This window comes from Antechinus flavipes, chromosome 2 (assembly GCF_016432865.1).
Source record: "Antechinus flavipes isolate AdamAnt ecotype Samford, QLD, Australia chromosome 2, AdamAnt_v2, whole genome shotgun sequence".
Lineage (NCBI taxonomy): Eukaryota > Metazoa > Chordata > Mammalia > Dasyuromorphia > Dasyuridae > Antechinus > Antechinus flavipes.
In genome coordinates, this window is record NC_067399.1 from 401,284,129 (window position 1) to 401,299,863 (window position 15,735).

The 15,735-nt window shown below is 33.0% G+C and overlaps 1 protein-coding gene across 3 annotated transcripts in view; it reads left to right on the top strand.

Annotated features, from left to right (window-relative positions):
* G3BP1 (G3BP stress granule assembly factor 1) overlaps positions 1-12,782 on the top strand; it is a 32,439-nt gene extending 19,657 nt beyond the window's left edge. For 2 of the 3 annotated variants that reach the window (XM_051978747.1, XM_051978748.1), the window contains exons 3-12: positions 109-190; positions 893-1,066; positions 3,085-3,175; positions 4,079-4,172; positions 5,574-5,775; positions 7,484-7,585; positions 7,754-7,865; positions 8,066-8,194; positions 8,275-8,405; positions 11,601-12,782. In XM_051978747.1, coding sequence (XP_051834707.1) covers positions 109-190; positions 893-1,066; positions 3,085-3,175; positions 4,079-4,172; positions 5,574-5,775; positions 7,484-7,585; positions 7,754-7,865; positions 8,066-8,194; positions 8,275-8,405; positions 11,601-11,807 — 1,324 coding nt within the window. In that variant the 3' untranslated portion in view covers positions 11,808-12,782. The remainder of the gene's footprint in view (positions 1-108; positions 191-892; positions 1,067-3,084; positions 3,176-4,078; positions 4,173-5,573; positions 5,776-7,483; positions 7,586-7,753; positions 7,866-8,065; positions 8,195-8,274; positions 8,406-11,600) is intronic. The other variant, XM_051978749.1, reaches the window with a different exon arrangement.
* Positions 12,783-15,735: the final 2,953 nt, after the last annotated feature.

The following is a 15,735-nucleotide window of genomic DNA, read 5'->3' on the forward strand; positions in this document are numbered from 1 at the left end:
AATAAAACTACAAGACTATACTTTTTAAAAAACTTGGATAATTGGGGCAGGTTTTAAGAATAAAAAGTTAAGCAAGATTTTTGAGGATCATCATGTACTCTTTTACAGGTTTTATGGAAAGAACTCATCTTATGTCCATGGAGGTTTAGATTCCAATGGGAAACCAGCTGATGCTGTCTATGGACAAAAAGTACGTATTTTAAAACTGTCAATTTTTTCCTTAGATTACTGTTAAATCAAATAGCTTCATAACAAAATGTAAAATTGTGACAAATATCTAAGTAGACTTGCTTTTAAATTGACCAGAATTTATTGGCGTGGATTATTTAGAAGGAGGAAATCTTTAAATCAAAATAATTGCAGGATAATTTGTTTATGCAAGTTTCATAATAGTCTTAGTTTTGGGGTTGTTTTTCTTAGCTTTTGGATAATTCTAGAAATTCTAGAAAATGTTAATTTTTGTTCATTCAGTGCCAGTTGTGCAATGTACTATATGTTCATTGTACTATATGCAAAATGATAAATAAAATTCCTGCCCTTGTCTAGCTTAGAAGTTATTTGGGCTAAGTGTGATTTCTATATAAGGATATAATAAAAACATGAGTGGAAGGAATCAGATTGGAAAACAAAAGACAAGTTGGCATTTTAGGTAGGCCTTGAAGTAGGGTAGAAACATGGGAGATTAGGCAAAGGAAGCTATTACCGTAGTGAAATTATTAAGGCTTTTAGCCTCAGATAATAGAATTTTCTTAGTTAAAGCAAAACAAGAAAGAAGAGAAAGAACGGTGTATTTGGAACTATAAACTTGCAAAGGGAAATTAATTTAAATTAATTTAAGTAATTTAAATAACATTTAAATTATGCTTGACTCACTGTTTGGGTTCTAATTTAGGAAATCCATCGAAAGGTGATGTCCCAAAACTTTACAAATTGTCACACCAAGATTCGTCACGTGGATGCTCATGCTACTCTCAATGATGGTGTTGTGGTCCAGGTGATGGGATTGCTGTCTAATAATAATCAAGCATTTCGGAGATTCATGCAGACATTTGTACTTGCACCAGAGGTATGTATTGATATGAATGGTCACTTTTAATAGGTGATAATCTCAAATCTTAAAGACATAGTGAATTGGCACACAACTAGTAAAAAAAAGGACTTTTAAGATTACTTAATCCCTCACAAGTTGTACTTTAATAATAACCATGTTATTTATCTTTTTTTTCCCCTCTTGTTTGGTTTATCTCAGTCTTTTTTTTTAATACTTGTCTGATTTGTTACTTCAGTCCATTGTCTTGGGTTTTTTCCATTGGTAAACAATAGGTAAATTAAATAAAATTGGAAATATAAAATTGTAAGATAGAAGCATTGAATCCTTTACCTGTAACAAGACATTTGTAGAATTGAATATTTTTTGTCAAGGAAAACTCAATGTAAGACCTCCAGTTTCATTGGTTGGCACCTCTAAGTAGTTGAAAGTTATTGACGTTTTGGGCTGGTATTCTCCATGTAATTTGCCTACCGTAGTCTTAATTCTGTTCTTTGGGGCTATATAGAATTGTAATTTTTTTATGTGATAGCCTTTCAGATATTTGGAGAGTTTTCTGTTAGTTTGTCCTCTTACTTGTGGGTATGTACTTTCCTTCTTATGACCCTGTTCTTACAGAACAGATTTTGAAGGACTTCCTACTATTATAATCTCTTAGCCAATATTCCAGTTTGTCAATATTCTTATTTACAGGTGAGACCAAGAATGAATTGAACACAACTCATTGCACTTAAAAAAATTGTTTTCATGGTACTGCTTTTAAGTTTCAGCATAGAGGAAGTTTTAAGGCTTGACATTCACTTATAATAAATTCTCCATTTTACTAGATCTCCAGAATAGCTAATTATAAAGTACTGTCCAGATCATGGGTCCCAATTCTACTTTAATGGATTCCTTAGAACCAGGGGATTGAGATGCAACAATTAAGTCTTGACATAAACCATGTCCAACAACTGATAAAAAGGAATGAGAAAAGCCCTTTTCTGAGGAGATTAAAAGATAAAAGGGAAATTCCCTGGGGTCTTTGAAGCTTTTAGTCAAAAACCTAAAACTTTTTTGTTTCTCTTGTGCCCAAATTGTTCATAGTTATCTGGGTTCGAAATCATCTTGCCTGAGAATAAAGTTAATTCATACTACCTCAGGGTTCCTCTACTGTTTTCTTGATTTCTGGCTATAACATTTCACTTCCAACCCTGATCACCAATAATCTTACTATAGAGTGGCCAGTATCAAATATGAGCTTCACAGCACAATAACTTCCATCTTCTTATTCTTTTAGCAAAATTGAGAGAGTTCTATCAAAACAGAATAAAAGATAGGCATGAACCCTTCTTACTGACCTATTCCGCCACCTGAGTCCTTCCTGTGGATATATCCAGCCGTATGTGGTCTTCTTTGGGGCTTGCCTATAGCTAGTTAGGATTTTGTTGCTGTTCTATCCAACTGCATACTAGAATGTCACTGCCCTTTAATTTTTCACTGCTGGTGTTATCAGTTACTTCTTGTAGACTGTATGACTCATTTTTGAAGATACCAGGACATCACTGTTACCTCTTACTCTAGTACAACCTGTGTTATCACTGCTCTCTGAGCCTACTAATTTTGAAGTCAGCTTTCACTGTTTTCCTTATTTAACCTTTTGTCACTGGCCTTTTTTGAATTTCTTTGGGAAGACTTCATGTTAACCACTCTCATTACTGCTGGTGACCGTAAACCGAATTTGTTTCTGGGTGCTTGTGTCCATGCAAACCCTATTTTTAATTTAAGGAATCTTAAATATAGATTATAGATCTGTAAGGATGTTAACATGTAGTATTCAAGAAGTATTGATGCTTGTGTTTTTTTAAAAACACATTTAGAATTCTGCTAGTGTTTATAGTATTGAGCATAATAGGTTTTTACCTTCAGTCTTTTAAAGAATGGTGTAAATTCATTTCAGTCAGTTCTTGTTATCTGTTATCAGATCTGTTATCAGATGGTCAAGTTCTTAAAATGCCAGCTAAGTAAGTGAATGCCTTTGCCCTTTTGCCTTTCAGGGTTCTGTTGCAAACAAATTCTACGTTCATAATGACATCTTCCGGTACCAAGATGAGGTTTTTGGTGGTTTTGTCACTGAACCCCAAGAAGGTAAAAAAAAAAAAAATTATGTACTGACTTTTATTTTTATATGTCAATTTATTGGTCAACTATCAGTAGTGTCTTGGGACTGTTACATAGGAGGCTAGCATTTTTAGTTCATTGATCACTTTTTGAAACTTTTGTCTTTACATTTACCTGAAGAAAAAAGCATTCTATTTTATTTGAATGGGGCAGGAGCTTTACTGTTAATCAACTTATGATTAACTCATGGGAGCTAATTGTTAACAGTATTTTACACCTTGAAAATTGGTAAACCTACAAATAAGGGTTTGCCCAGATTTAAGAAAGTGATGAATAAAAATAGCAATAATGCAAATTAAACTTAAAAGTGTATACTAGGGCAGCTAGATGGTGTAGTGAAGTCCAGGAGCACCTGAATTCAAATGTAATCTCAAATGTAACCATGATTTCTTCAACCTTTACACTTTCTCCCCCCAAAAAGTGTACTTATTTATGCATTTCTCCTCCTAGAAAACCAGTTGTTAGTTAAATATTCACTAGCACACAGCTGGGTCCATATGACAAGACCATCTAGTAGGTTTTTGTGTGGTCTTTTTGATACGAGTAATTCCTAGTTGAGAGGTATAAGATGATTTATTCCATCTTACTCGTTTTTATTTTGAAGGCAAGGGACTTTATACATAAAAAAAGAGGCCAGGCATTATACCATATATTCTGGGCTCTATCTTGTAAATTCTGTAATTTAGTAAAATTGATTTCCACTGGAGGATGCTTCCACAAAGAGCTAAAACTTTGATTATAAAGGATCTGATAATTAGGATTGCTTTCTCATATGTTGCACATTTTTTGACTTAATTTTCTTCAGATATGTCTTTAACATGTTTTGATTGAATAGTAGCATAATTATTTTAATCTTATTCCCCAAAATAGAATCTGAGGAAGAAGTAGAAGAACCAGAAGAAAGACAGCAGACTCCTGAAGTAGTTGCTGATGACTCTGGAACTTTTTATGACCAGACTGTCAGGTAAAAAAACTTTCTTAGAACTAAGTAGAACCTGATCTCTAAAGTTAATTTTCTCATATTGTAGTAGGAATTTACAAACAAATCTTAGAATCATAGGTTCTATAATCTCTAGATTTTTCTAAGAAAGAAAACAGTACTTTGAGCTCTGAACGGTAAAATAATCTTGAATTTATATTTTATAAATGGTTAAGAGACAAGGCAACAATGAATAATAGATGAAAGACTTGGAGCTAGAGGAAGGTTCATTTCCTACCCCTGGAATTGCTGGTTAATTGTTTTAGTCCTGCCCAACTCTTCGTGACCCCTTTTGGGGTTTTCTTGCAAAGATACTGGAATGGTTTCCTTTTCCTTCACTAGCTTATTTTACAGATGAAGAACTGAGACAAACAATATTAGGTGACTTGCCCAGGATCGTATAGTCATTAAGGCCAGATTTGAAAATGAGTCCTCCTGAGGAGTCTAGGGCTGACAAGCTATCTACTGCATCACCTCTCTGCCTCATCTCTGGGATATCTCCTGGCTGTTTACAATAGACAAGTTACTTAATCTTTCAAAGGCTCAGATTTCCTCATTTTTAACATGGAAAATATTTGAACTCTATACCTCATAGGTTATGAGAAGTTGTGGGAAATTGACAAACCTAAAGGACAATCTAAATGTGAATTGCTGTTGTTATAAAATAGATAATACTTTCATTATGTCTTATTTTTGTCTTACTTAAATGAAAGCAAAACTACGTTTGCCAATGTAAAGATAAAATGGTTAAGGGACAATACTCCCATGTGTTCAGTCACAGTTCAGTTATTGAGCATTATGATGTGTTAAATGCTTTGTCTTCTTGAGCTTAGTTAGAATCTAATCGGAAGAAACAGCAGAATGACAATAATAGAAGAATTAAATATTATAAGGCAGGACTGCTGAATGACTCATTGTTTTTGACATCTAATTGATCCAATTTTTAATGGTTATAAAATGCTTTTTCCGTAATGTTTATAATGATGCACAGTTGTGCATAGTACATACATACTATATTGGAAAAGGAAAAGGATAAAGACTCTTATATATTTCAAGTTTAAATACAAATCAACAAACCTATATTGGATTGCTGTCTGGAAAAGGGAAGGGGGAACTGGAAGGAGAAAAATCTGAAACAAGGTTTTGCAAAGGTGAATGTCGAAAACTATTTTTGCATGTATTTGGAAAAATAAGCTATTTTTAAAAAACCCACACAACAAACATTAACAAAAAAATTCACTGATTTTTCTCCTATTTTCCAGTCTTCTGGAGAATTATTACTGTTTTTGGTTCATGATTAGGGTCAAAATCTTAGAACTAAGGTAAGACAACTTTACTGTTGAACTTTAAGAAATGGAATGACTTCTTGTTGTTTCACATTATAAGCAATGATCTGGAGGAGCACCTAGAGGAGCCTGTTGTGGAGCCAGAACCAGAGCCGGAACCAGAACCTGAGCAAGAAGCTGAACCTGAAATTCATGAAGAAAAGTCTGAACCAGTTTTGGAAGAGCCTGTATCTGAGGAGACACAAAAGAGCTCATCTCCTGTGCCTGTAGATTCTGCTCCAGCAGCACAGGAGGACTTAAGAGTAAGGAAATTTACAACATCTATTTTTAGTGATCCAGTAATTTTTATAGTCTATATGAACAAATTTTTAGTGAAATTTTCTTCATATTAAATTCTTAAGAGTTCTGCCTGTCTGATAACAAAACTCAAGTTGCTTAAAATATCTTAAAAATATCATAAAAATCCTCTATATTCCTCTGCTATTTCCTTTCAGAAATCGTCTTATATAACAAATAATTTTTTAAACATGGGTAATAAAGGAAGAAAAATAAGAACTGTTTAACTCATTAAAAATGTCTAAAAAATGTTTAATTTATTGTAACTGGGGACCTCTCCACCTCTACAAAAGAATAGAATGGGACATCTCATCTCTTCTTTGGAGCTGTTGCTTATTTATAAATTTATAACAGCCAATTTTAGAGTTCTTGATTTTTCTTTTAAACGCAATTATTTTGTGTGTATGTGTGTGTGTGTGTGTGTGTGTGTGTGTGTGTGTGTGTGTGTATGTGTATATGTGTGTATGTGTAGGCTTTGCTTAGTTCTATTTGACTCTGCTTAGTTCTTTTACTTCATGTAAATCTTTCCATGTTTTTCTTATTCATAATATTTGTTATTTCTTAACTGTACAGTGATATTCCATTACATTGGTGTACTACAGTTTATTTAGTCATCTCCCAATTGATGGGCACTTTTTAAAAAAAGTTAATTTACTATTACCAAAAAATGTTGCTATAATTATTTTGATCTATATTTGGACTTATCAATTGCTTCCTTGTAGTATAAGGCTGGCATTGAAATAAATCTCTGGACATTTTATGTATGGACATTTTAATTGCTTTATTTGCATAATTCCAAATTGTTTTCATAAATGGCTGTGCTGATTCACAATTCCACTAACAATATACTGATGATGCCTATCTTCCATATAGCTGCCCCCAATATTGACTACTCCCATATTGTCATCTTTGTTACTTTTCAAGATGTGAGGTAATAAGCCATGATGGTATATGATATATGAAACTCGGGTAACTTCATGAGGATTTTATAAGTTTATCACAGCTTATAACCATGTCCTTCACCTTTTTATTTTCTTTTAACTTCATTTGGTGGATTGTCGTCATATTCACGATTATCACATTGTCCTTGTCCTTGTTCTGTATTTGGGCTGTTTTCAGTATTCAATACCCATAGCTGTTTTACTAATTCATATCACCCTATTAAAATTTTAGCCCTTGGACTCTCCTTTGTTAGGGGAATGTAGTTATTGTTTCCCCATCTCCCTCCTTTTTAATTTCCCTCTATATGTATGTGGCACATTTATTTCATCTGCAGTTTTGTTTTGGTTGAATGTCTTGTATTGATTTTCCCCTTGAGGCCTATTTCCTCCTTATTATTCCTCCCCATCTTTCCCTTTGACTAGTTCAATATTGGAAGAGGATTTATCTGAATTCTAGAATGAAACTTTTTTTCTCATTATGGTTTGTTACTTTTAATGAAACAGTTCTGTCCCAAAGCAGAAAACATTGTGACCACTGTCATTTTAAGATTGTTTAGCTAGTATTATCTATGTTTGGGACTCTTAAGGCTGAAAAACAATATTGAAAGCTGGAATGGGGAGCATATAAACTTGTTACATGGAAATATCTGCTTCTAAAGGAAAAAAAAAGACAATTTATGTAAAGTTGCATATATTATGACTGATCTTTCTTTGTTTATATAATTTCCTTTAGACGTTTTCCTGGGCATCTGTGACCAGTAAGAACCTTCCACCTAGTGGAGCTGTTCCCGTGTCTGGGATACCACCTCATGTTGTTAAAGTACCAGCTTCACAGGTTTGGATACTTTTATTCTTGATTTGGCTTTTACAAGCATTCCTTTTTTGGCTCTCTAGGGTAGAGGTAGAAAATGGTGCAAAGATTGTAGCAGATAACTTATATTAGTAATTTTAATATGGTGACATTTGTTTTAATTACATACAAATTGAATTGTTTTAAATTCAGGCTCGTCCAGAATCAAAACCGGAATCTCAGACACCACCACAGAGGCCCCAGAGAGACCAGAGAGTGAGAGAACAACGAACTAATATCCCACCTCAGAGGGGACCCAGACCAAGTAAGAGGACTTTAGGAAGTATGGTTTGTCATAAAGGTTATTATTTTTGTGTTTCAGATTAGATAAGTGAGTTTTTTCCTTTTTAAAAATAATTGTTGGTTAGAACCTTTAATTACGATATAATAACTATTGAAATCAGTACATGCTTTTATTGATTTCTTTTTTTTAATATAACTTGAAGTATTTTGTTTCTTTTCAAGTCCGTGAAGGTGGTGAACAGGGTGATATGGATACGAGGAGAATTGTGAGATATCCAGACAGTCACCAGCTTTTTGTTGGAAATCTTCCACACGATGTGGACAAAGCAGAACTAAAAGATTTCTTCCAAAGTAGGTTACTGAATTGTGTGAAGTTGGGTTGAAAGTGTAAGTTCTCTTGGCATAACAACAGGCCTAACAAATGACCGAAGGTTTCTGTGTTTCGTTCAAAGGTTATGGGAATGTTGTGGAACTTCGAATTAATAGTGGTGGAAAGTTACCCAATTTTGGTTTTGTGGTGTTTGATGACCCAGAGCCAGTTCAGAAGATCCTTGGCAGCAGAGTAAGACTATTTCATACTTATAATATTGTATTTCTTTTTTTTTCATGCTTTTTATTTTTCAAAACATGTGTAGATAATACTTTAACATTAATCCTTACAAAACCTTGTGTTCCAATTTTCTCCCTCTTCCCCCGTGCCTTCCCCATCCAATATATGTTAAACACATAGTAGAAATATGTTAAATCCAATATATGCATACATATAATATTGTATTTCTAAGGAATCATGGTGTATTGGTAATGTGTGTTTTGTTTAAATATATTCATGACTCATTTTATGAAAACATTCATTTTTCATGTTAGATTTGACCACGTGACTGCTGAATTCCATTTTTGATCTCTTTAATACCTTTTTTCCAAGTGAAAAAGGTATTACAATATTAAAAAATACCTCTATTATATTTTGCAAATGATGATTATATAAGAATGATTTTTTTGTATATTTAAAAACCAAGATGTTAAGAAATACTACCACATTCATTCCAAAATCTTGTCCTTTAGCTTAGGGCATAGTTGTGTATAAATAATAAGTAGATATAATGTGGAAATAAGAAGATACTAGGCATTATGGTAGGTCAGAGGAAGGAAAGACTAATATAATTTCATTATTTGAATAAGTTACTGGAGACTAGAAAATACTACTTTGGGTGTAAAGATAGTTCCCTATAGGAAAACTTCTGTACAATAATCCAACACTTCAATTAGGAAAATTAATTTAGTGTCAGGAGAGAATATTTATATCACAGAGCTGACACATTGTTTTGTCTTTTGTATTTATATATGCATAAAAATTTCTTAGAAAAACTATTGTTTTTAGCAGGAGATTATATTGTATATTTTTTCTTAATAGTTTCAGCAACCAATAGAAAAATGAAGCCAAATTTGTTGCAGTGAATTGCTGCAAATTTTGTATTTGTCCTTATACATTTTATTTCTGGTTCTTTTTTAATTAAAAGAAGCACAATTGTAAATAATGGAGGTTTTGGAAACTGGTAGTACTTCAAAATGGTAATATCTATTACAGTGACTTGGCTCAGTCTGCAAAATGCTAGGCGTGAACAAGCATCACCCCAGTTTCTCAGCACTGGAGGAAATTAGACTAAATAATATGGTAATCTCACATTTATAGAATTCCATTAATTAAGAAACAACTTTTTCTCCCTTCATTGCCTTTCTATTTAATATTCCCTCAGTGTATAGTAAGAGCAGTACTTAAAATACTTTAAGGTAGGAGCAGCTAGATGGTGCAATGGGTAGAACCACTGTCCCTGAAGTCAGGAGGATCTGAATTCAAATACAGCTTCACACTTAACAGTAGCTGTGTGACCCTAAGCAAGTCATTTAACCCCACTTCACCAAAAAAAAAAAATTCTTTTAGATAGCTGTTGGCTACATTAGACCATATTATCCTAAGTTGGAGGGTTCCTGCAGTCCAACATTCATTTTACTCATCAGATCCAAAGTATAGATGTAATATAATATGTCCATTGTCACTCATAGCTTAATGGCAGAACCCATTGAACCTCCTTGGTGTCTCCCACTTAAGTGCCCATTAAGTCAGATCATATGTTACTATAAATATCATGGTTTTTTAAAAAGTTGCTTTTCAGCAAAGTTTGATAATTCCCCCTTCTAATAATAAACTCATTTTAGGATCAATCTATTTGTCTTATTTTCCCTTGTTAGGATAGTCTTAGGGGCATCCTGACAAAGTTAGAAAATAATTTCTTTCTCTCTGTTGCTTATATAGTTCATGTTCTCCTCGGTTAGGAAAATGAAGATGCCATTCTTAATTCCCATCTCCATTGGTAAAAGGTTCTTTCCTCCTCTGTGTATATATACATTTGTACTTACCTTATAATTTTAATGATTTAATTCATTCTTAATGCAAAAGATTTTGATCATATTACCTTCTGGATTACAAATCCTTGACAGTACAGCAGTAGTGTCTTCATTATCTTTATCTGGTACCCAATACAATGCTTTGTCTACATGGGTTCTCAGGCACTTGATAAATGTTTCTGAAAGTAATAGAATCTTGGAATTGGAAGAGACCTTAAAGATGACATAAACCTGATTTCCTCTAAAAGATATTTGGCAATGTTGAGTGAAATGAGCAGGACCAAGAGATCATTATACACTTCAACAGCAGTATTGTATGATGATCAATTCTGATGGACGTGTCCATCTGCAGCAATGAGATGAACCAAATCAGTTCCAATAGAGCAGTAATAATCTGAACCAGCTATACCCAGCTAAAGAACTCTGGGAGATGATTATGAACCATTACATAGAATTCCCAGTCCCTCTATTTTTGTCCGCCTGCATTTTTTATTTCCTTCCCAGGCTAATAGTACACTATTTCAAAGTCCATTTCTTTCTGTACAGCAAAATAACTGTTTGGACATGTATATTTATATTGTATTTAATTTATACTTTAACATATTTAACATGTATTAGTGAACCTGCCATTTGGGGGAGGGGATGGGGGGAAGGAGGGGAAAAATTGGAACAAAAGATTTGGCAGTTGTCAATGCTGTAAAATTACCCATGCATATAACTTATAAATAAAAAGCTAATAATTAAAAAAAAAAAGATATTTGGCAAATGATCATCTAGGTCCTACTTTAAAAGAAAACTTTGTGTCAAAGCATAGTACTCTTCAAGATAATCCATTTATTTGTGGATAAGTTTTAATCAGAAATTTCTTTATATACTCTTTTCAGTATCAATTTTATTTATAAAAATGAATAAATCGAGCCTATTTTAACTTTTCTTTTCCTATTTGTATGTTAAAACAAATTAGATCTTTCATAAGCTTAGCTTTTTTCATCCTTAAATAGCTCAGTGTTTGTCCTCCAGACCTCTTATAGTTTATCTTTTGTGGCAGCTGAAAAGGTGAACATGTGCCTCTTGAGGCCATTTTTGGCTGTTGTATGGGATAAAGACTTTTTAGGGCTAGCCTAGGAATGGAAACCAAAGTTCTTTGGAAATCAAGGTGCTATAGAAATGTAAAATATTAATGTAAAAAGTCAACTACATTTTATTTTGCTGAATTCTGAAATTCTGATTCTAAACAGCCAGCTTATAAGTGAGCTTTTAGAACAAACATGTTGCATTTTTATCTAACTTAAATGTTCAAAATTTGGTGGCAATCAGGAACTGTAATTTTAGAAATCTCTTTTAACTTTTACAGCCCATCATGTTCAGAGGTGAGGTGCGTTTAAATGTGGAGGAAAAGAAGACGCGAGCTGCCAGAGAAGGTGATCGTCGAGATAACAGACCACGTGGACCAGGAGGCCCACGTAGTGGGCTAGGTGGTGGAATAAGAGGGCCTCCTCGTGGAGGAATGTCCCAGAAACCAGGATTTGGAGCTGGAAGGGGGATTGGTCAACGTCAATGAATTTGGCACAGATCTTCACATGATGGCACAAATCTTTGCTCCTGCAGCGTTGTGAATTTCAGCCTTGGGTATCTTGGAATGTGACCCTAGCCTGTTATATAGACTGCCTACGTTTGATACAATTTCAGGCCCTTTTTTGTTTGTTAATGGTTTTTTTTTCTTTTTCTTTTTGGGTGTGTGTGTTTGTGTGTGTGTGTGTGTTTGTTTGTGTTTGTGTGTGTGTATGTGTGTGCTGTTTTCATTCCCCAGTGCCCCTCTAAGTCCTTGTCCCCAATTCCAGTTTTGTGGAACAATATTTTAGGAAAAGTCAATTTTAAAAGAAGAAAAAAAAAACTGAAATTCCTTGCTCACCTCAAATATACGGACTAGATTTTTTTCTTCTTTTTCCAACAGTGGTTTTATCCGAAAGGACTATATTTTTTGCTTATAACTGATATTGGAATAATTTTCTTTTTCCTTTTCCACGTGTTCCAAGAATCTGTCATAAACCCAGGATTTGGCAAACATTTTGAGGGCAGGAAAAAACCCCAGTTGTTCATTGGAGGGCCATGACTACTCTCTGGTTTGGAGTTGTTGCCACAGGAAAAATTGACAGTCATACTTTTCTCTGTGGCATGGTTAAAAAAACGGAATAAAGGGTATTCATAGAACTTTTTTTTTTTTCTTTTGATACGTGATCACACAAAAATGAATTCTAAACTACTGTTTTTACCACTTGGAATTTTGGATTGTGGGATAAGTTTTAAATGTGTAGAATTCAACTCTTCAACAAAACGCTTTTCCTGAATTTGTGGAAAAAATTTTTTATTGAAGTAGGGAGTTTTTTTTTTTCATGTTTTAGTTTGTATTTGTAAAAAAACAAAACAAAACAAAAAAACAGCAAAATTGTTGTGCCTTCTATTTATCTCTCATTCCAGTCTTGGCAAATTGTTTTAAAATAAATAAAAAATAAAAACATCTAGATTTGCTTTATCAGGTTCAGAGTATGTGGGAATTTTTCCCTGAAATGCTTGTTCATCTTAAGCATTATTACATTATATCATTGTGATCATATTTAGCTACCTGGTTCTTAAGGATATACAGAAGATGAATTTAAATTGGAATGCTTGTGGAGTTCTCTTGATCGAGAGACTATTTTTATAAGCCTTTGGATCTAAAATTAATCATCTTATCAAGTTATTATGATCTATATCTGCTCCATAACTAACATATTAGAAGGAAATTTTTTTGGGTGGGATAGGGAGTGGCAAGACAATTGGAGATAAGTGACTTGCCCAATCACTGCTAGTAGTAAAAAAAAAAAAAAAAAGCATCTTGAGACCAGATTTGAATTTGGGTTCTCATTCACTGGTACCACTTAGCTGTCCATGTTAGAAGGATTTTGAAATGCTTGTGGTAGAATTCTGGCTAGCTATCAGCTGCCTTATAAATGAATCGTTTCCAATGTTTTATTAGTGTGCAAGTCTTACTTTGTAAGTATGCATAGGTTTTTAAAAAAAATTTAGGTTGGAAGGTTCATGTAAAGAAAGAACTAATTTAGTATGTATTGTGATGTAGTTGGTTTTGGGAGGTGGTTTATGTAAAATTTTATTTAGATATTTGAAATCTAGCCTTGATTTCTCTGTAATTTACCCATAGAGCAAAGTTATTTTCAATCCCCTAAATACTTTTTAGGGAATATTTACTTTTTGGCTATATTGCTGGTCATATTCTCTTACCTTGGAAAGGGGTTTTGGGAAAGTTCACTTTGTTTTGAAATTTTTTAGAAGATCATGCTATAAATTGTTGGTTGTATGCAATTTTATTTGGAAAATTGATTGAACATACAAATGAATATTAAGAGTAGTGGTTAATGGATTGAACTCTGCTTGGCAAAGGCGAAGTCTTCAATTTCAGGACTCTGTTCTGTTATCTGGCATTCCTTAACTTAGATGAAAGGCAAAATTTCATAAGTTTACAGGAGAAAGATCTTTGCAGACTGATGGATTGAATCTGTTAAGGTGAAAACTTAAAGATAAATTTAAAATCTCAGTTTGTATTTTAATGATTGAGCTGTAGGTACTTCTATCTGAAAAAAAAAGTTTTAATAATGAATCAAAATTAAAATTGCATTAATATATAGTTTCTAGAATGAGGGAGCTGTTAACTCTCTTTACTGGTTTTTTTTTTCCCCCAAACTTTTTCTATTCTGGGCGTATTAGTTAAAGAAGAATTTTAATAAGCTGAACTATGCCCAAAGCCAAGTTAAAGCATCTGGGAGCTATCTGAAAGACATAAAAAATTGAGGGGGTTGCAAAAGGAGGATTTGGTTATGAACCTAAATAATTTCAAGATACTAGAGAATGAAAACTCCAAGAATTGGTGAAATCTACTCTAAGGGATCGTTAACCTTAATTTCTGTGTATTTGCACTTGAAAATTGAAAAGATATTTTGGGTATAGACAGGTAAGTACATTCAATATGTTCAAACCTAGTTTGGGTTTTCATTGTACTTTTCCCCCTCAGACTAATAGGCTTATTATTTCATATCATATACAATGCAAAAAAAATACATTTACTTAATTACTATTTAAACATAAATTAAGAGTTATTGGTATCAGTGGATTTATATAATTCAAGAATCCAGATGTCATTGTTTTCAGAAATTCTGTTTTGCTCTTGTTTACTCTCATGTGCACTGAATTTCTTATCTTTTGAGAGAAAAGAGGGGATCTTAACTAGGTGATTAAGTTTTTTTTTCAGTTCAATAAGAATTTATTTATTTTTAATAACTTTTTTTTGACAGTACATATGCACGGGTAATTTTTTTTTTACAACATTATCCCTTACACTCACTTCTGTTCCGACTTATTCCTTTCCTCCCTCCATCCCCTCCCCTAGATGGCAGCCAGTCTTATACATATCAAATATGTTATAGTATATCCTAGATACAACATATGTGTGTAGAACCTAACTGTTCTCTTGTCACATAGGAAAAATTGGATTCAGAAGGTTAAAAATAATTTGAGAAGAAAAAACAAAATGCAAACAGTAGTGATTAAGTTTCTAATGTTCTAGTTCTGAAACTGATTTTTCAGCAATAATTTAATTTGTTTATACTAAATTGCCTTTTATAGTCACTATTAGGTATAAAGTAAATGTTAGTATTGATAGTTTATATTTAAAGAGCTCTATCATTTTGGAAGTATGCTTTAAAAAATCCTCAAAACTGAGAGTTTCTGTAATGTGTGAAGACATAGTCTATCTAAAGATGAGTTTATGTATTGCCTGAATTTAATTTTCTAGGTGAGTAAAGAGGAACAGGTGTGTGAGAAATTACACTATTTTAGGACAGTTTTTTTTTTAAATTATGGTTACCAGACATTTTGTTTAGAGTATACTTTTAAGTAAGATAATGAGGTCACATTGTAAAGATCTGAAACTGAAGAAACTATTAATTAGCCCAACTTTTTGCCTGTTCATTGCTACATTGTACATATCATTTCTAACTGAGTCTTATAGTCTTTTACTTGATTAAGTTAATGAAAGAGTCTGATTTAACAGCCCTTTGTTGCAAGTAGAGGATTCATAGCGTGAGAGATAAGTAAATGATGGTGAATTTTTAATAAAGGATTTTCTTTTTTTGGTCAACTTAATTTTTTTAAAATAAGAATTTGAGGACTGGAGAAATCTGATTTATTCTAGAGTTGCCTGTCAGCATGTTCCAGATGAAATTATTTATTTATTTTCTTAGGCTCCATGGATTATCGGATGGGTTGGAGAAGGGCTTGCATAAATATTTGCCACAAAATGGTCAAATCTGAAGCTTGAATCACAAACATCTAGTATTCTTGTTAAATAGGAAATATTATTTTGTTGCATAGCATTTTAAACATACGGGCAAGAATATTTACCTAATGTTTGTTTCTTTTTTTGTACATCATAACTA